The following is a 21197-nucleotide window of genomic DNA, read 5'->3' on the forward strand; positions in this document are numbered from 1 at the left end:
GATGAAGAAAGGCTGAGGGAACCGTATATACATTTCCTTCCTTCCTTTGCTATCAATGAAATACGAGCATCAGAATTTTTCAGGTTTCCGCCTTTACCTTCTGTATTATTGTTGATTGCAATTAAGTACATAGCAACAGAAATGTGGAGAAATAAGAACTAGAAGTAAATCAAACAAAGAAACAAACACAACAACAACAAAAAAAAATGGAGACAAAATTTAAGGCAAGTGTACTTCTTAGAACAAAACCTGTCAAAATATACCAGAAAAGTTTAAGTAACAAAATTAGGCTTGTACCTTCATCTTTTGGCATGACCATTAGGTATGAATAAAGATAAAGATCCACCTTACTAGAGTTAGGCTGAAGCTATTTCAGAATTATTCCAACATTTCTTATCAGATAGAGTAAATACACCTTTCCTTTCCCCTTCCCCCTACCTTCACACACAGAGCTAAATAATATTAAGTTCATGGTAAGAAAAAATTATGTAACACTTTTGTTTTCTTTTTCAAAAGCAAAGAAAAAAAAGAATAAATCCTCCTTCTTAATTTTATATTTTTCATGAGAAAAAATTATAGTTTCCTAAGGTCCTATAGAAAAACTCACCTGTCAACTTATGCTGTGCCAATCCATTTTACTGTCCTTAATTATTATTCACTTGCTATTACTGGAAAAACCTTCCAATAAAAGTAATCAAAAATTTCCAGAAGATCCATTAGAAACTGATGAAGTCATTCTGTGGGAGGTTTTTTGAACCATAAAATTGGAGAATTTGAAGAGCATCTTTAGTCAACATATTAGCTCTCCTTGTCCATAAATGTTAGTTATTTTCTTAAATTAAAAAAACAGCAAAAAATATATTTGTTTCTTATCTTCAAAGCATAAAATTGTGTCTACCCAATACTATTTTACTTTTGTTTAAAAATGTGACAAACTGATGAGTATATCATCCAAAAAATAAAAAAAAAAAAGCCAGACAGAAAAGACTAAAGCTGAAGCCTTGAAAAACAGCATCTGCCCTCAGTGTCCTTGGTAATTCACATTTTAAAGTGCATTGGAAAAGCCCTTAATTTGAAAAACTGTTAGTTACAAAAAAGAAAAAAGTAGTAAATTTTACAAATTCACATTTCGCAAATGGCAATCGTACACTGAGAGATTTCAATTCTGCTGACTGAAACAGAAACTGGGGAAGCTCTGCAGCTCCTAAAACCACTTCCCATCCATTAAGTTATTTACTGGGATGAAAGGACATCAGATACCCTGGAAAAGTTGTGCCTGGTTGTTTAAATGCTCATACTTTACTGCAAGAACATGTAATATTGGCTGGCCATGCAGTTTGGGGTCAAGAGGCTGTAATTCCACACCCAGTTCACGTATATCAGATTTACTGTTAGGGCTTTAATCCTGTTTCAGTCTTCAGTTCTTACATGTGAATTATCACTGCATTCTAGTGGAATGGATCTCATTATAGCCAAACACCCAAATCTTTAAATGTTATTCTACTTGTTACAGATACATCTCTGGCTTTATTCTTTTTTTTTTCCTGGCAATAGCTACAATAGAGCAAATTCCTTTTATCGCAGAATGATTCATTCACAAGCCATGTTACACTGTAATCTTTTTCTGGTCTCCTCTCCATCTTCTCCATCCTGTATGCTGGATGGCCTCCAGTGCAGTCCATCAAGGCATCTCAGTTATCTCAGTTATAATGAGCAAGCTGCTGATGATTTGAGCCTCTTGATGTGCTTCCAAAGTCCTTTTCTACAGATGAATAAATGGGGAGCAGGGTGAGAGGGAGGATGAGAGTTATCCCAGCTCCCACCACCACCATCACCTTACCTTCTTCCATCACCTTAGCTTACCATCACCATCCTTTTTGGTCAACACAAGGAGACTCAAATTAATTATTCCTGTTCTCTTTGGTCTGATTAGTGTGCATCAACAGCATGTTGCACACCTTCCTTTTATAACCTCCTGGCCTAAACTGGGCTTCCTGAGTTGTAAAGGAACATTCACAGTGCCACCAGCATAACTAAATGAGTGATTGTCACAAAAAAAACCACACAAAAAGTTCTATGATGCTTTTTCATGCATCTCATGCAGCAGCTGATAAGCTGTCACTGGTGGGTTCCCCCCAGCAATCACTCACTGATGGAGCTGATACATTCCCTTAGGCAGCAATGAAAACTGCTGAGGCACTTCTTGAGGCGACCCTAAGTGGACATAAAAGTACATGCTATAGGAAAACTTGCACTGCATTAAGCACTCAGGAAAAATCAAATTCATATTGTCTAGTCTGTTAAAGTTCTGATTTCACTGACAGGCACCAATCAGCCATCAGCATCACTAAATCGTTGCTCTTGGTCCTCATATTTTCCTAAAACTGTGCATGCTTTGGAGGGAAAACAGAAAACAGTTAATAGTCAAAAGAAAAGTTGTTTCAAAAGAGAAAACTCCTCTGCATTATATTGCTTTCATTGTTTCATAATTTTATGTTTAAATATAGAGAGTATGTAAATGACCATTTTCACTCGTATTCTCTTCCTGCTTAGTGACAAGAAAACAAATTCAAATTGTGTTTGGGAGGAATATCTTAACAAAGCCAATTTTATTATGCAAATGAATTGTAGGTGTTACATATCTTCATTTTCTGAAATTGTTAGCAAGTTTTTTCCAAAGCTTTCTCTCTTTCTAGGTATGTGTATATAACACATTTTATTTAGAGAACCAATCAGCCACAAGAAATTTAGTGGTTTTAAGTAAAAGTTGTCTTGACTATACATTTTGGAAGTTATCTGTGCATTTTTTGTTTAAATTTAAGATTTAGACTCTAAAGTTTTTTTCAAAAGACGAGCAAATAATTTCCTCAACAACTAATTAATGGAATTATGCTTTTTCTGAGGATATCACAGTGAGTTAGTTCAGAGGAGCAAATAGCTTCACAGGATAAGAAATATATCTTCCTTTTCTCTTTCATTCTCACATTAATCATCCACTTGTGCTCTTGTGGTTCACTGGTTTGTTTCATTAAACAATGTTGGGAGTGGGCCAAAACAAATCATCCCAAACAGTTGTGAAGTCTAAGTCTTCAGCCGTGGGCTGTTACTGATAAAAAGTGCTTACCTTTTATCAGTTTGCTCTTAACATGGAAGAGCAAAAATCTAAATTGCTGGTTTGCCCAAACATTTTTTTTGATCATTCACAATTAGCATTCCCATGCATAGTATAAAAAAGATAACAAGCTATATTTGACTGGAAACATGTAAGCAGCAACCTTAATTCTTGTTGATATGTTTGAGTTCAGCAAAGGAAGATGGAAAGTCCTGGCTTTGGTGTGGGAAAGGTTTCTTCAGAGACTAAAGACTGAACACCCATAATGAGCACTAGTAGACAATTAGTCAATGAGTAAGTCTTGGTTCCATCCTGGAATTCAGCAACTCCACTCTGATAACATTTGCCATAAAGTCAAGAAAAAAAGGGAAAAAAAAAAAAGACTGCATAGATTTAAACATCCTGTTATATATAGAAGCTATCATGCCCAGAGTGTCAAATATGCAGGCTGTATTTTATGTATTTTATAAAGTCAGAAAATATTTTAATTCTCAGTCTCAAACCTTTAAGTCCCATCAAGAATTTGTCACTCTTCACCTGTTTCAGTTTGTCAGTTTATTTTTTAGCAATTTTTATGCAAGATATTTCAGTTGCTGTCTTGAACAAATTGTTCCATACCTCAACACCCATTTTGTGTAAGAAAATCATAAAAGTTAGGAACCTGAAAATTGGATTTTTCTTTTGAGCAGCTGCCGTCTGCAAAAGTGGAAAGATTGTTAAATGTGAATAGCATCACTTTCTAACAAACTCTGGGTAGGTTGCATGACTGTATCTCATTACTCATCATCATGCATTACTGGGCTATCACCAAGCACCATTATGCTGGCCTTTAAGATAGGAAGAAAAAGAAAAGCTATTTTGGGGTTTAAAGATGTGTTTGTACAGCTATACATGTTAGTGGTCCTTAATTTTTAACCTACTCATGTGAAGTTGCATTTATAATTAAGCAAAATTTCTGTATTGAAATGTGTTCTGTAGTGTTCTGTAGAATGAATTGTTTGTACCTTTACAGAGCACTAGAAAAGTGTTGGGAGAGACAAATTGTATGCAAAAGGTTTTGTTTATTAAAAACCTCACAACTTTTAGTTTAACTTACTCCCTAATTCATTGTGCTTGTACTTTTGGTGACCTAATGGGGATTGGATAGATTTCTGTTTCATTTATTTTGAAAGTAGTTTAATTATAACTCTCATTTCTGTATTGCCCATTTTTATATAGCACATTTGTTTCCATGTGCTGACATTCCAAATCAGAGGCATCTGGTCTGTTGCATCTGCTGTGTCTCCACCAGGGTGCCACTATTAATGAGTTTTTATTCCTATGGCTGTTGTAGCAGTAACTTGTAATAGTTTCCACTTAGTTTTCTGTTGAGAATCGTTTTACAACATTAAATACTTGGCTGAATTCGTAAAAGTTTTTAAAATGCTCTCCAGCTATTAATTTCTTCTGATTTTGGTTTTTGGGGGTTTTGTCCATTTGTTTTAGATCATCCAGCTAATACTTTAAAGCTATTCAATTTTAATTTTTCCCAAAAATCATACTTAGTGATCTTTTAGTTTGTGTTCTTCAAAGCACTGCTCTTCCTAGCATAAATAGCTGTATTTTTATTAATCCACAAAAACAACTTGCATGATCAGTTTATCCAGTCACAGAATATTTTTCTGAATATGATAACACTTGAAGTGGAGTGCAAGTGGCTACAGGATCACAGGAAGAACTGGAAATTATGTGTTTTAGTAGCTACTTTTATCCAGGTTTCCATTGAGGTTTGGTACATACACTATAGGTATCATGTGAAACGTGTATTTGCAAAATCTTTAGGATTGTAAAAACTGGTAAAACTAGACCAATAAACATTGTAACAATTTTGTAATTGTAATTGGTAAAATTCTACTAAATAAAATAGGACATTGCTTGGGTAAAGTTCTCAGATACTTTGTATTAAACCAAGGAAAAAAAATTTATTTGAGAAATTCTGATTTTTCTAAGAGTAAGAAAAAGAATCTGTTTTAGGATTATGTATTATTGTGTTATGAAAGGTCTAAGAATCTTCAGATCTGTATATAGTTTTAAGAGTTTAAATGTGTCCTTCTTGAACTTTTAAAAATACACTCCTGTGCATCCAGAAGATGATAATTTTATTCACATGAAATGGTAGAGGGAAGGCTGTCCACATAATCCATACAGGGATGAGATATTATATCCCCAAGGGAACAGCAGAACTAACAAGACTCACTTTAAAGAGGCATTTCTGGTTTTCCTGAATGTCCAGTTCAGGAATTGCAGATGTGTCTTGGGGGTAAATCCTTCTGTGAGCCCTTGGGCACAGATCAGCTCCATTTCCTCATTTTGTACTGAGCAAATCCTTTCTGAGCTGTCCTTACCTACTGCTTCATTTCTTACTCTATGAAACATATAACAGCAGCTTTCTTTAGTAGTGGTAAAACCACAGCATTTACTGTCCAGTTGGAGACTCAGGCTGGATCAGATAAATCACTCTTTTTGTGTAGTCCAGTATAAAATTATATTTAGGAAACTTTAGGGAAGAGAGTCACTCTTGGCATAAGACCTTAGAATGATTTAATTTGCTTTTCCTCTTCTAAACAATTTCTAGGTAGGGAAGGAGAAAGAAGGGGAAGGCAGAGAATTATCTGAGCCTGTTGTGTGTGTTTTAGTGTTCTGCACCGTCCATTTTGGCAATATGTGCGATACAGATGCTCTTCGACTGCACTGGGACTGCTTTTCCTATTGTGAAATTCATGTCCCTCATTAACTTGTCTTCTTATAAAATGGAGTTTGGAAGGCACATAGATATCTAGAGATAGTAATGGCATCAGTAGATTTTATTTCTCTTACTAAGGAGAGACTTCTAATTAGAAATTTCTTCTTTGCTTAATTATGCAAGCTGCTGCTTTAACTGCATGTCTTTGCAATTCAATCAGTCTACAAGTGAAAAAATACCATCCAAGCTTTTGGGTATGACTTTAGAAAACCCATTATAATAGATTTTCAAAGACCTGATACAGAAGTTAAAAGCAAGTATTTCACAGGGTGTAGCTAGATGTGTGTCTTGAAAATTACCCTTTTTTTTCCTAAAGAGTTTGTAACTGAACAAAATGAAACTCTGTGGAGCTTTTAGTTTGCTTTTTATAATACATGCTGTAGTTACTGAAAGCTATATTCTTATGCCCTTTTGTTAATCTCATTAAACAGAAAATGGTATTAGGTCTTTATTTATAACCTTCAACTTGGTGGAAATCGTGCAAGTGTAGTCTGAAGTTGGAGGGTCAAATTTAGGATCAGACTCACAGGTCTTTTCTATCCAGAACAGTCAGTGAATAACAGCTTTTTAAAGTCAACTGTGATTATTTAGAACAAAAACATTTTAAGGAGAGGAGACTTTTGAGACAGTAAAATACTCCAGACACTTTATCAACAGGCAGGTGAGAATACCAACAGATTATCTAACCAGCTACTCTGTAACTGGCCTCAAAAATAGAAATCCTTCTCTGGCCTTTGTTACCAACTTGATATCTGTTAAAGTGTGCCTACTGACTGTCTGATAGCACACTGCTCAGTTCTGATGACTAAAATTTGTATGTAGAATAAAACTAGTATATATAGTTTCTAGTTATGTATTAAGTATTAAGTATTGCTGCTTCTAACTCCTAAAACAGGGAAATCTAATGAGTATCTTTTCTGGAAACTCCACAATAGGTTGCTGAAGTGTCTGAATTTGGTCAATCTTCTAAAGACATACTTGGATGCTTCTGATCTGAGAAATGATTGTATCAATTCCTTGTTTCCTCTTCCCTAATCCTTTGAAATAAATTAAATATGTGCAAAAGTCTTATATACCTTATTTTCCTTGAGTTTTCATTTTCATTTAATCTAAAGCTATTGTATAATAGTTTTTATTGCCTTCTAAATACCATGAAGCTCATTTTTTCCCCATGAGAAACTTTAAATCAACTTCTTACTATCTAGTCAGATTGTCTGGGGTTTATATATTGGTTTGAGTAGCATATAAATTATTTTGAGTGTTAATTACTTTTCAGATAGGTAAAGACTTAAAACAGAAAAAAAGTGACTTTAGCAGTCTTACAATGGCTTTTAACCAATAGATAAAAATTAAACAGTCATGAAATATTAAAAAAATAAACACAATTTATTAGACTTCATGAGCTGATAGGAAAAGCCTGCCTAATCTGGCAAGAATGTAAGCCCATATATCTTCTTTTTAAATTAACAGTAAATTATAAGATGATATAGAAAAATAGTGCCCTGCTATATAGTTTTATAGAGGAGAATAGCTTATTCTGCATAATTTGACATGCTAAAAATGTAGAGTGATTGCTACTTTGTATTTAGTTTTACAGTTCTTTAAAAATTTTTTATTGCAAATTATACTTGGTATTTTTAAATTAATAACAACGGTATTTAGAAGGTCTAGGCCAAATTCTTTGTATCATTTGAAACAGCAAACAATCTTTTTGCTTTAAGTCAAGTTTGCACCAAAAATGTCCATATATGTGGTCTTCTCAAAATCTCTTTGTGCTTTTTTCTTCATTTTATTTTTGAATTTGTGTTCAACTAGGCAATACTACAGGATCTGGAGCAAAGACGTCCCCAGCTGGATGAACTCATAACTGCAGCACAAAATCTAAAAAACAAAACAAGCAATCAAGAGGCCCGGACAATAATTACTGACCGCAGTAAGTAGTGATTCTGTTATCACATGGCATTTCAGCAAACATGGGAAATGTTGTGCTATGTGATAAGCTTAGCATTCTGCAGATACTTTATGCCTTTCCCGGGAGAAGGAGAGTTCCAACAGGTGACAGTTCTCATATGACTTTTCCAAACTGTATAGAAGAAATGACAGTGATCCCATATTTCAGATTTTTCACTGCAACTTCATATTTCTTGTCTTCATAGTGGAATGACATTGTACAAAAGTGTAGAATGTGAGCACCGAAAATAAAGAACTACATTTATTCTTGCACAAGGAGAAAAAAGAAAGAATTCACAGAGTATAGCCACAGGCTTGTAAGAAGCTTTCAGTTCCATCCCCCGTGGTACAGCTGCAGGCTCCTCTTTCATCTCCCCTCAGCTGACGCACGAGTCTGATGATGCTCTGCATTACTCTGTATTATTCCTTCAGCTCTGTTTTCCCTTTCCAAATTTAACCAACTAGCTGTGCCTAAGGTGGAAAAATCAGTAGATTAAATTTTAGTAGAAGCCTATAGAAGACATGGTGTTGTCACCCTTGAAAGCTTGCATGTCCTATACCCCTCACTATAGGATGAAACATGCTCTCAAGGTCATTTTATAGAAGCAGCCCTTTTGATGGACAGCTGTATATCTTCAGTTATTATCTCAAGTTCTCAGGGCTTGAAACTGAGAAAAAACGGATTTTTATGGTCTTCAAGGTCTGCTGTGGAGCTTAGAGAAGACCAAGGCAAAGTGCTTTGCATGTGGACAGAGACAATTCATTTTAGGTAGATGCAAACTGTTCTGAACATCCTGGCCTGGAGACCAGGGCTTGCTCCCTGCAACTGATGACTGAGGGTGTAAATGTAGGCTAAATTTTTCTATCACTATAATTACAAACCTAATATATCTATATAATTATTATCTCTTTATTCCATCAGGTACATATATTCCATACTAGATTCAAATCAAAATGCATGTTTGGACCACATTATTTATAGTCACACCTGTAAATGCTATTTAGAGTATATCCTATGTGCAATAACATTCTTAAACTGCTATTAAAATATGCTACATAGAAAAGGAGAAGCTTTATGATTAAAAATTTGAGAAGAAAGGGATAGTGCTTGTATACTACATAAGAACACACTCCTGATGGACTTGCAAATTAATTTTAGAATCACCAACTCTTTGGAATTCTCAGGGATTGCGTACATATACTTTAACTTTACAGTGCTTATTCAAAACCAACACATGCAGTACTCCCATCAGTATTTTGTAGTATGTTTGAATTTTTAATTGTGAAACAAGTCTTCTGAAGTTAGAAACTGTACACTTCAAAAAAATCCAAGCTTAATTCCTATATATCCTCATGTGAATTGTATGCACGACTGAATTTTGTTCTGTTGGAAAACTGCACTTCACTTTAAGTGAAGTTGTCGATTAAGAGAGATTAAATGCTCCTTTCTCATACAGCAAAGGAGAGCAGCTATCAGACTGTAAATTATGAAGGAGTATATCATAGCTCAACCATATTACAGATTGTGTCAGTGGCTAGTAGTGTGATAAATACATTTTACATGAAGATTTCTTCATTTTTATCCATAAGAATTCCAAAAAATATCCATTATTTTTGAACTTTAAGTACCAAAATTTAGTTTTACTGTGATTTAGGAATTAATTTCCTGTGCTGAAGTTGTCAATATCCTTGTCTACAAAAGTACAACTTAAGATGCCGTAGATGCAGGTCATGTTGCTTTATATACTTTCAAGCACACCTTAGAGTATGATCAGAGCCATTTTTGGTCCAGTTTTCTGAGGCAGCAGACTAGATACATGAAGTTTTTTCATGTTTATTTAGTTTATATCTGGGCAATTCTAGTAATACTAAACACTACTTAGGGGGTATTTATTGCTTTTGGATAGTAAGGAGACCGTGATATTTCTGGGGGACACAAAGATGCTAGGAATTTGCAATGTAACACACAAGGTATTTCAGAATATTTGCCACAAATGGCATGCTTTCGTCTAAAGTACTTCTTCTAAAGAACAACAGTAATTTTTATATTTTTAATTGCTTGATTTTTTGGAGAATCTACTCCACTTGCTAAGGTTTGTATGTGTTCCTTGGAGCCATAGGGAGTGTCCACTCCCTTATACCTGTGCCTTGCACCAAGTCCTGCTGCAAGTCCTCCCTTTCTAGCTCATCCACAGACTTTTTCCTATTTCCTGAGTTTTTCTACCTCCTCATAAATACAAATAGGTTACCATGGTTATATTTGAGCAGTTATGGGTACACATTTAATCTATTCTGTCTCATGACCTGTGTATTGACACATTGGTTCTCCCCTGCAGCAGCTGTGTGCCACCCTCACCATTCTATAATGTCACACTGCCAGGGGCCAAAAGTATCAGATCCCATCAGGAAGGAAAGGGAGAGATGAGATGCAATGCCCTGGTCTTCATGTAGGAGCTGATAGACTTGACTTTATTCAGGGCACTCCCTGGGCTGAAGCACAGCGTCTCATATTTTGGGAACAACAAGATGAGATGAGCTAATTTGTATGAATAGGTTGTTCAATCACCTGGCCATTATCACTGAAGATATATATTATAAATACTAAATTAGGCTCAGGTACTCTACAAGACTAGAGTTAGCTAATTCTTCATCCCAGGATGGGTTGGTGTGTCATCATCTGAAAATAAACCCTGAAGGCTCTGGCTTCTGTGCTAACATTGCTAACACTTCTTGAAGAAATATGTATATTATGTTTATTAAATTTCATCTTTGAAATATATTTAGAAACCTTATTTCTTTTTAAAGTATTTATTAAAAAAAACCAAGGTAAAGATGCAATAGAAAATTTTAAAAAGTCAAAAGATGCTTGTTAAATTGCAAAAGAAGTCTATAATAATAAGATTATTTTCCACAAAGTTGTTGTAGTATTGCATAGATTCAGTTTTTCTTATGAAGTAAAAACTGAAGTGAAAGATAATAGTGAAATAATTATTTCCTTTGAATTTTTTCCTCCACCCTTCATTATCTGAATGAAACTGCTGGATCTATTCTACATGCAAAGACTTTGGCTCTATAAAGTAAAGCTTGTGTTATATTTACATAATGTTATATTTAAATCTCTGTGTATTCTATTTAAATCATAGTTTGTTTACAACTTACACACTCAAGAATATGTAGGAATAATAATTACATTCAGTCTTGAGGAAGAGTTGTGGAAAAAAACAACATACCTCTCTGCTCTTTTAGTGCAGAAGCATTCTGTTCTAACAGAACCATATGCTGTAGATTACATTTTTTCTCTCTATAATGCATCACAGCTCCAAAACTCTTTGCTTTACTGCTGCTGAAAATGTTGCTTCTTTAAAATGAATGGGTTTATAAGTAATTTTGAATTTCAAGAAGTAATTAAACTTTGAAAATTCCTTATTTTCCATCAGGCCTCATGTATGAATACATAAAGTTGGTAAGAAGTCAATATAGAAACACTGGGAGATAATAAATGTACACACTCTTGCAATCAGAAATACCAAAGCAATTAAAAAGACTATGTTAGACCTTTCTAGATTCTGGAAACGTAAGAAATTTTAAATAGCAGGCCTTCCTGCTGCTGTGTTCACACACATGCAAGAGGTAACAGTGCATAAACCTTCTGTGGTTTTACTTTGTTAATAATTTACATCCCAATTTTGCAATTTTTCTGGCTGTGTATGTGATCAAGGAGGTATAGAAATTCATATTTATAAAACAGTATGAAGAAATAATCCCTTAGTAGCAAAGCAATCTCCCTTTCAAGATTATAAACCAAAGTAAAACATATTTCTTTAGCAATTTTGTGAAATTTATTGTACTCTCAAAATATCACTAGAGAGGTTAATTAATTCTTATTACATTAAATTCATAAATAATTGCAATAAATACAAGCATTACAATGAAGACTATTTTGATAAAGAATTATACATTGGGACAAAATGGTTCCTTTTGAATTTTTTTGAGAGTTTTAGAAAACAAGATCACAAGTATATTAATAATTTATAGGCAATGTCTTTAGAAGAGGTATTTTGTTTTTGTGGTTTGCTGTTTGTTTGTTTGTGGTTGTTTTTCTTGTTGGTTGGTTTTGATATTTTTGAAGAAAACCTATATGCTATAATTGGTTGTTAGGAGAGCTTCATTTGAGCTAAACTGGAAAGAGTCTGAATGTCTCTGTGTCACAACATAAAAATGCCTTTATTTAGTAGTTTGCTGTATTTGACAGTTTTACAGCAAAATCATCAACTTGTCATCACTTCCACAACAAAATATATAGAAATTCCACAGTGAATTACAACTGCACTGTTGTTCTCTACATCTTAATAAAATAGCCATTTCCACTGTACTGCCATCCATGTGATTTTCTCTTAGAGCTATTGAATACAAATGATGAGTTTACTCCTTGAAATTCATACAATCTGGGATTTGCCATCCAGTAGTAAACCCCCTAGCTGCCAAGACCAAAAAAGACAAGTGTAAGAGAAAACTGTATTTGTCTACAGTTTTCCAGTTATCTTGTTGGTATTTTTAAGCTGAATTACTGAATAAACCCCAGCTGTATGTTCTCTGAATTCCACATATTTGAAGAATATTTCAAGAATTTGAATTTCCTATGTCATACACATGCAGTTTATTAATCATCCTGATGTACCAGTTTAGAGCTGACAACTTGTTTTTCGCACGAGAACTTGACGCCATAGAAACAAAACAAGGGAGAAACAGTAGTTTTTTTTAACAAAATGTCAATAACAAGATAAAACTAGAGCTCTGAAAGGGGTGGAATTATTCTGAGAAGCATATAGAGTTTGAAACCTGTTCCTTGGTGCATGTTTGCTGCTGTAGGACCTGTAAGAAAGTCATGGGACATCTTAAGAAGGAGTAGGAAGTTATTTTGGAACACTGGGGAGAGTTGCCCTTTAAGAATGGGTGATAATATGCCCCAGAAACATCTGAATGATTGGGGAACTCCAGTTATATATAAAACTTCTCAGGCTGTATATACTAGAATGTGCTTCAGTGGACAAAGGGCAAGATCTCAGCTGCCTGCTTCAGGTGTTGTAGTCCTCCTAAAAAGGCTTTGAGACTAAGGGTGACTATTCTTCACTTCTGGTTGTATTCTTCAGCAGGAATGGCGCAGAGTTTTTGGTAGTCCCAGAGGTCATAAGTCTATTAGGTGATTTCATTGCTGGTGGCTTGCTCTCATATCTCAATGCTGTAAAGATTACAAAACTTCATGTTGTTGGTAATTGCTGTGAAACTGGCTAGTTCTAGGCCAGATATTTCTGAATAGGTAAGAACACAGACAAGAACAGAATAGATAATCGTAACATTGCAAGAAATCAGTCTGTGTTGGAAGACAGGCACCCTGGATTGCTTTGATGTATAGAGGCACTTAATTATGTCCAAATCATGTCTTAGTATCAGTTTTTCTTCTACTACAAAAGCAGAATGGTTGATCAATTCTCTCTTGAGAAAATTATGACCACAAAGTGAGTTCTTACCCAACTGTGAACATGTGAACAGTAAAGATAAAGTCCAGTGAGGAGTGTAAGGCTGTGCTACAGGAGGAGACCTTTCAGTAAAAGTGGTATTAAATACTTTTCTTAAAAGCCTTTAAATAATTTCAGCTTGGCCCAAAAGAGTGAAAACAAACAAACAAAAGCCATGAACAAACCACCCAGAATAAGGACAGTGTGATTTGGTAGGGAGATGTTTCATGTTAACAGGCTGCACTTTGTTTATGATGTAGTCATGGGTACATGAAGTTAACTGGTTGAAAGACTTGGGGCATACCCTCATCTGACAGAAGAACATACTTTCCTCTTCAGCCTCAGGAATGATTTGGTGCAGCGCTGGAGGGGAGCTGCTGTTTGAGGCTGCTTTTTATCTTGTGTCTAACCTTTGTCAAGATAATATTCTGCAATTCACTCTGCTGTTCTTCAAATGTTTGGAGACTGAGTTGATAGAATTGATTTAAAACATATAAATCTTCAGCCCTCCACCCCCAACCTTCAACCTACCCAGTCACCAATTAGTTGAAACTGTGGCCCAGAACCATGAGCAGACATGAAATGACAAAGTCTTGTCAGCAGTCAAATCCTTTCCCCAGACACTGCAGTCTGTGCCCCTACTATGGTAAGTGCTGTTCACTTTTGTGAGGGTCATCTTTTCCTTCTTGTATGCTCCAGAGGGGTCATATTTTAACAGACTGGTTTTATATAACTACGTGCCTTTGTTCCCTAGAGTCTTTGTGAAAAATCTCCATTCATATACCCATTTAATGGAGATTTCTTTTTTTAGTTTAGCAAGAGTAGCACCTCAGTAGCTTCAGAAAGAAACAAATTTAGTTGCAAAAGTGTTATAAGCAAAAAAGTAAAGGGAAGATAAGAAACTGCCACACAGGATGAGATGGTAGATCCTACTCATGTAGGTCTCTGAAATTGTTAACGCCATATACTTCTGAAAAATGTTGAAGGATTCAATAGTATGCAAATCTGATATAAACTGAGATTGCTTCTCAGGATACAAAATCTTTCACATCTTAATTAAAGAAATTTTTTTAAACAGTTAATTGAAGAAAACTGCCAAGAGTATGTGGTTCTTTGGGAAAGCTATCACTGAGTTATTTTAGAGATTTCAACATATTTAACAGTATCTAGTATGAGGCTTCCTATTTACAGAGTTGCAGAAAAAAATCTGGTTTTGATTACATTTCAGAATTAAATTCATTCTCATTTTTGCAAATGTTAACATTTATATAAAATACTTTAAAAACTGAAAATAATAAATGCTAAAGAGGTTTTACTACATCTTGTCAGAAGAAGTAGAAGAATGTTCCATTGACTTAGGTAGTGGCCAGATAATCAGAAAGGAATGTTTTCTCTCATTGAAACTGGAAAGACTCTGTCAGTTTGCAATGTTAAAAGGAGCAATGTAAATAATTGCCATCAGCAGTGGAGATACTGTGCTCTGGTAGCTCCCCATGCATGGTGACTTTTGTGAGTGAAGACACAGGTGGAAAGTCATGGAAGTGCTTCATCCTCGAAAGCAAAGTCAGGGAACAAGTATTCCTGCTTTCCTGTAGCTGGAACAGGACCTGGCACCCAAGTGCAAATATAGACATGTGGACTAGGGAATAATTTAGTTGGGACTGTAATTTTAATCAGTAAAAAACCAGGCAAAGTAAGGATAAAAAAAAATCCAGGATAACCTGAGAATCCGTTATACACACAATGGAAAGTCAAGACCTTATTGGCAAGGTGAACTACCAAAACAAAGTAGGAATTGTCAATTCTTTTCCTGCAATATATGATTATATCCCAGCAACACTTGTCATTCTTAATTTTTCTTCACAGAGGAAGTTCGCTGCCAAACACTAAGCATTTACTTCTAAGCCTCCGATCAGTTGTATGATAGTTTATGGATTTGTTTGTTTGTTTGTTTTTGCCTTTAGATATCAATGAATCACTAGAAGTTAGAATGACCTCAATTTAATTTCCAGATCTGCTAGAGATACTTCTATATCTCTATAATTTCAGAAAATTCTTTTAATTTCACATTTTCAGATTTTTGTCAAGTTAAGATGAACTAACATCTCTTATCCCAGCCTTTCTCTGCCATACCTCTTCAGAAGACTAGATTTTTCTGCCTGCTTTTTTTGAATCTTACAAACCTAAGTGTTTGCTGATTTGGTCCCTGTTTTAAGGCACTACTGTGTTAGAAATAGTAGCTTGCACTTACATTTTAAATTTAACTATAAGCAGACATGTAAACAGTAGAAATATCAATTTTATTTTTATCTTATTCATGATGATACAAACAGATGAGCTATGCTCGTGTAACAACGCATTAGTCAAAATGAAAATAAATGGAAATAAAAATAGCATTCAGAAATAAAGTTTTGAGAAGTTGTTCAAATTATTTATTCACTGACAGATGGATGGGCAATATTTAATATCCACAGTTATTTTAAATACTGCATCAGAACAGTATATATTCATTTATACAAGACCATAATACTCTGCAGTATTAAAAGGCAAACAGGAAACAGAGGTCCTGCTCAGCAGAGATTACAAGCTAAATTTAGATGCCACATAATCAGCCATATCAGGAAAATGCAGCTTTTGGTGTACACTGTGTCCCACCTCTTTTCCTAAAATGGATGAAATACACAAAGAACATATATTGGAACATGCAGTTCTCAGAAAACTTAGTTAAGCATCCTGGAGTATGTTTGCCCTAAGGATTTTACTTTGGCTATCCTCAATATAAAATTATCATAATTTTAGTTTTGCTTGAGTCAAGAATAAACTGAAAACAAAACCAGTGTTTTACACAGCCCCAAAGCTCCTTTGCAAGTCCAACCTGAGTAAATACTGGCTTAGGCTGTGTGAGAGAGGTCCTAAAACTTTGGTGAGTGGTTGCACCAGCTGGTGATTTGATTCTGTTATGTATACAAACCATCACTAGGGTTGCTTATGAAATGCTGTAGATAATCCAAAGAATTTCATTTCATTACTGGCTTCAGGACCAAGTGGTGACTCTGAGGCTTTTCAGTCTGTTTCAGCCTTTGTCATACCAAAAAGGGAGGGGAAGGAGAAAAAACAAAACAGTTCTGGAGATTTGCTGCTTCTATTTCATCTTTCTTATCAGCAAGTCTATTCCATGGCAGGTGAGAGAATGACTCGACAGAGGACAATCCCTGGTTGAGTAACAGCAAGGAGGGTGGATAATGAGTACTCTGATATGTGGTGAGAAAGTGGTGGCATTTGGGCTTGGTGAAACTTAGAGCTTAAAAGGGAATATTTAGGAAAAAGATCTATTTTGTTATATTTTAATTGGATGGGAGCTTGTGTATAGTCGAGCGAACGCCTATGCTATGGAAATTTTTGCTGGAAGTGTCAGACTGTGTTTATGTCTGCTTCACCATCTCAAGTTTAGAAATGAGTGCTGGATTTCAGAGAAAGGGATGTAATAATTTTGAAGAATATTCATTACAGTCTCTGAATTCCTGTACTTTTGACACTTGGCTCTCTTCACAGCAGCATACTATTAGGGTGGCAAAAGTAATGGTTTCATCTGTTTGTTGGATAATTTTCTTTGCTCCATTCTATGTAGTTTCCTGAAAATGCAGAATAGAACAGAACAGACTATTTCAGTTGGAAAGGACCTACAGTGACCATCTAGTCCTTCTGCTTGACCACTTCAGAGCTGATCAAATGTTAAATCACATTTTAAGGGTATTTTCCAGATGCTCACAGACAAGGGGCATTCACCAGCTCTTCAGGAAGCCTCTCTCACTATCTATCCTCCCTCTCAGTAAAGAAATGCTTTCTAATGTCCAATCCAAACCTGTGCAGTGCGTTAGGTTCCAAATTTGCTGAGTTTGAGCCATATCAGAATAGTAACTTTGAAGTGTTTGTCTAAAGTGGATTAAGCTCAGCCCAAGAGTGTCTCACCAATGTTTTGATCTCTGTTGGAGTACCATGGAGAACATGAACAAAGTGCTGATGTCTGATTAAAGGAAAACAAAACACTCCAGAACAAACACAACACCCCAGACAAAAGAAACTAAATAGTAAAAGGCAAGTTACCATGTCTTTCCTTTTCTCAGGATTGGTGTAATTAATAATTTTTTTCCCTTTATTAGCTAAAATATTGCACTAAGATGACAGATATGATACATTTTTGATTTTTTTTTTTTTACTATAGTTTATGTATCTATATAGTTATTAAGGAACAAAGAAGTGTAGTGTCACACCAGGCTCCATAGATCAAGACCTGGTTTATGTGACCTTGAGAACTAGTCCTTTAAATTCAGAATAGGAAAACAAAAAATGTTAACCTGTTTTTTTTCTGGCACACTCCTATGCTTGCAGAGTTGTGCTCCTTTTAAGTTCAAATACCAGCATTTTTATCATTGGACCCTCATTTTCTAATCAAAATTAATTAAAAAATAGGATCATTGTAATTGACAGAGAATGCTCAAAATGTTTGAATGTTATAGAATTTTCAGATGAAATATCTCTTTCTCCTGCTGTGCATGTTACTTCCTTAGTTGACTCTGTTGGATATTTACTTTGAAGTGCATTGGCCATTTTAAGTGTGAAATTTCACTACTTGTGTGCTTTATACTTTAAGAAAGTTGAAATTAAGAATTTCAAATGTTAGGAAGCTGAGATTGGCTTTCTTTGCATAAAGTAAATTATGGATTAACCAGTATCAGACTGACAGCACCTTGTGGAGTACTTAAAAATTGGTGCAATTGTGGGAGGGAAGAGAGAATGGGACAGTTCCAAGAACTGTGGAAATGTCAATCTGAAGAAAAAGCAGGGGCCCCAAGCAATCTTTGGAAGTAGTTTAAAATTGGTGCAATTTCTCTAGAAGACTGTGATTGTAAATCCAAAGGAAAAAAAAAATGTAGATTTTTAAAATTTTAAAATTTCTTTTGATATCTCATGTTTTTCTTCTCTCAAGAAGAATATTGTAAGAGAATCATTTACCCAAATCACCAGGAAAATTCATAATCCATTGTGTAAACTTGACTTTCTTTTTAGTCTATAAGCTTCTGTGTGTGCTGGAATTTATAGTTGGCTGTTCCTGAAAATATATCATGGGTGAAGCTGTATTTCTGGTATTTCACTGCACCATTAAGGGCTGCATCCCGCTGTGGGGTCCCAGTACAGCACACATGGACTTGTTGAAGCAGGTGCAGAGGGCTGGAACAACTCTCTAGGAAAACCCTCTGAGAGCTGGGGTTGGTCATCCTGGAGAAGAGAAGGCTCCTGGGACACCTCACTGCCATCTTTTGGTTCTGGAGATGGACTTTTTGTAAGGGCAGTAGTGGTAATAATAATAATTATTGAGCATTGAGAAGGACTTTAAACTGAAAGAGGGCAGGTTTAGATTGGATATTAGGAAGAAATTCTTTGGATATTAGGAAGAAATTCTTTACTGGGAGGGTGATGGGGCAGTGGAACTGGTTGCCCAGAGAAATTACAGATTTCTGCCCCATTCCTGGTAGTGTTCAAGGCCAGACTTGGTGGGGCTTTGAGCAACCATGAAGGTTCCCTGCCCATAACAGGGGGCTGGAGCTAGGTGATCTTTAAAGGTCTTCTCCGACTCAGACCATTCTGAATCTGTGATTAAAAAACTGGTAATTTGTAAATAAAATAAATTTATACAGTTTTCAGTTTCTCTCGTGAAAAAAAGAAATTGTTAACTCAGTTCAGATGTACTGTTAGCTCAATACAAAATACCTGAAATTTATGCTTGAAGCTGAATATAGAAATATTTTCGAAGTGCTATTATTTCTTCCCTTTCAAATAAGTTCTTGCTCTTTTGGAAACGTTCTTTGCTTTGAAAGGAAATATAAAAGTCAAAGCCGGTGTGTTTTTGATTTGGCACACTGTTTTTTTCCTCCTGATGCATGCATGGCTTTTTTGGATACTGAGCTGAGCTCAGTGCCATTACCAGTACCCAATTTTCTGTCACTGTTGTGTAGTAGTGGAGCTCTGGAGTTGTCTCCCAGCTGACCCTGGTGAGAGCTGTGTGCTGTGGAGGTGGAGTGATTTGGTAGAGTCAGAAGAGGCACAGGAGAAGATCCACTATAGTCTGTGCTTGTTTGGGTTTTTTTTGGTGGGAAAAAATAGAAATATAAACAGTGTACAAAACTTTGCTTCAGTATCTTGGAGCCTGATAGCTGAATTATTACGTCAATTTTACATTGCTATTTTTCTTCTCTCAACATCTCCCAAAGTCTTGCTCCTACACTTAGAGCTGGATCTCTTAAATCAAAGCCAAAGCAAATCAATGCACAGAATAACAAATGCAGATATATTTGGAAAGCAAGTCCCAGCCCAAACTCAGTGGGAGGTAGTAGGCTGATGACATTAGGAATATGCAGTGTAAATATGAATGTATGATAGCTACACAAAGTTATGTGGTACTAAGAATTCACAATTTCACCGCCTATACGCCTCATTAGGTAGGTAATGAATTTCACACATTTCAGGACTTAAACTACCCAACCTACCATTATGTTTTTGCATCAGTAAGTTTAGGAAAGCATTAGAATATGAAAGCTGATGTACTTTAATAATGCTAATAGCATTCTTGATTATGTTCAGAGAAAGTAAAATACAATATCACTAATTTAATATCCCATTTTAAATACAGGCACAGACATTTCTTCTGAAATAAATATTTTGTAGACAGGTGGATTATTACAAAAGCAATCATCCGTGAACACAAACTAAATACATAACCATAAATTATTTTCCTTTTAATATCTTGAGTAACCAATATCCTAGAAAAAAACCCAAACAAACAGACATTTGGGCAAAGATAAATACTAAAGTACTTAGTTGCCTCTAATTATAACTTGCAATGAAAGAAAAAATACAGAAATTAATTCTTTTTTCTTATCCATTTCTTTGAAAACTTTTTGAAACATTTTAAACAGAAACAATTGGATTACCTAGTATTCACTCATCTAGTTAATCAGATTAGTATTAATCCTTTGGCTTTAGTTTGGGTACTTTCCACCAGTCTAAATATCATTTCTAAATCTAATGTAAGTCTTCATAATTACATTATGAATATTTAAGAAAGCTAAATCCTATAATGCAGTACATATTTTCTACATGCAACAAAGGAAAGAGAATAAATCAAACATTTTGAAAGATTATTAAATCATTGAACCAGGGAAACTCTCTGGTTTTTTTCAGTTAATACAATGTTACAGTGAAGTTATATTTTTACATCATCCAAAGGTGAGAGCTTCTGTAGAAAAAGATAATTTAGTTAACTTCTAAGGGGATGTCCATATGCATCCTGCTTCTGAGGTCATGGAAGAATCACTGATGACTCTGCCAAAGTATTGGGATTTTAATTTTGTCAATCCATATCTCCATGATTGTCCTGCTCTTAAGGATCTGGTGGCAATAGAGATTATGATCAAAAGATCATTGTCCAATCTGTCCATCTGCCTTGTCAATACTTTGTGTATATACAAGTACATATATTTGGTTTTGTTGGTTTCTAGCAAAACTACACTTTGATTTGTTACCTATTTGATACTAAATCCTAAAGAATCCTACATCTCTTTAGGGTAAGTGTTGATTTCTCACATCAGATTTTTACAGACTGTATGACATTTTAAAATGCAAAGCAAATGGTCTTCCATATTGTGCATCTCATGATCTGTTCCTTTTCTCATTTAGCGAAAAAATTATCATGAAGGCTTCATTTGAGAGGTGATAAATGTTATATACATGAATACTTCTGTAAAAAGTTGAGAAACTGGTGAATGCTTTCTGAGGGACC

At 35.1% G+C, this 21197-nt stretch overlaps 1 protein-coding gene across 15 annotated transcripts in view; it reads left to right on the forward strand.

Annotated features, from left to right (window-relative positions):
* DMD (dystrophin) overlaps positions 1 to 21197 on the forward strand; it is a 1146493-nt gene that overhangs the window by 852399 nt on the left and 272897 nt on the right. For all 15 annotated transcript variants that reach the window (XM_074534563.1, XM_074534577.1, XM_074534568.1 and 12 more), the window contains one exon: positions 7710 to 7827. In XM_074534563.1, coding sequence (XP_074390664.1) covers positions 7710 to 7827 — 118 coding nt within the window. The remainder of the gene's footprint in view (positions 1 to 7709; positions 7828 to 21197) is intronic.

Source organism: Zonotrichia albicollis, chromosome 2 (genome assembly GCF_047830755.1).
Source record: "Zonotrichia albicollis isolate bZonAlb1 chromosome 2, bZonAlb1.hap1, whole genome shotgun sequence".
NCBI lineage: Eukaryota > Metazoa > Chordata > Aves > Passeriformes > Passerellidae > Zonotrichia > Zonotrichia albicollis.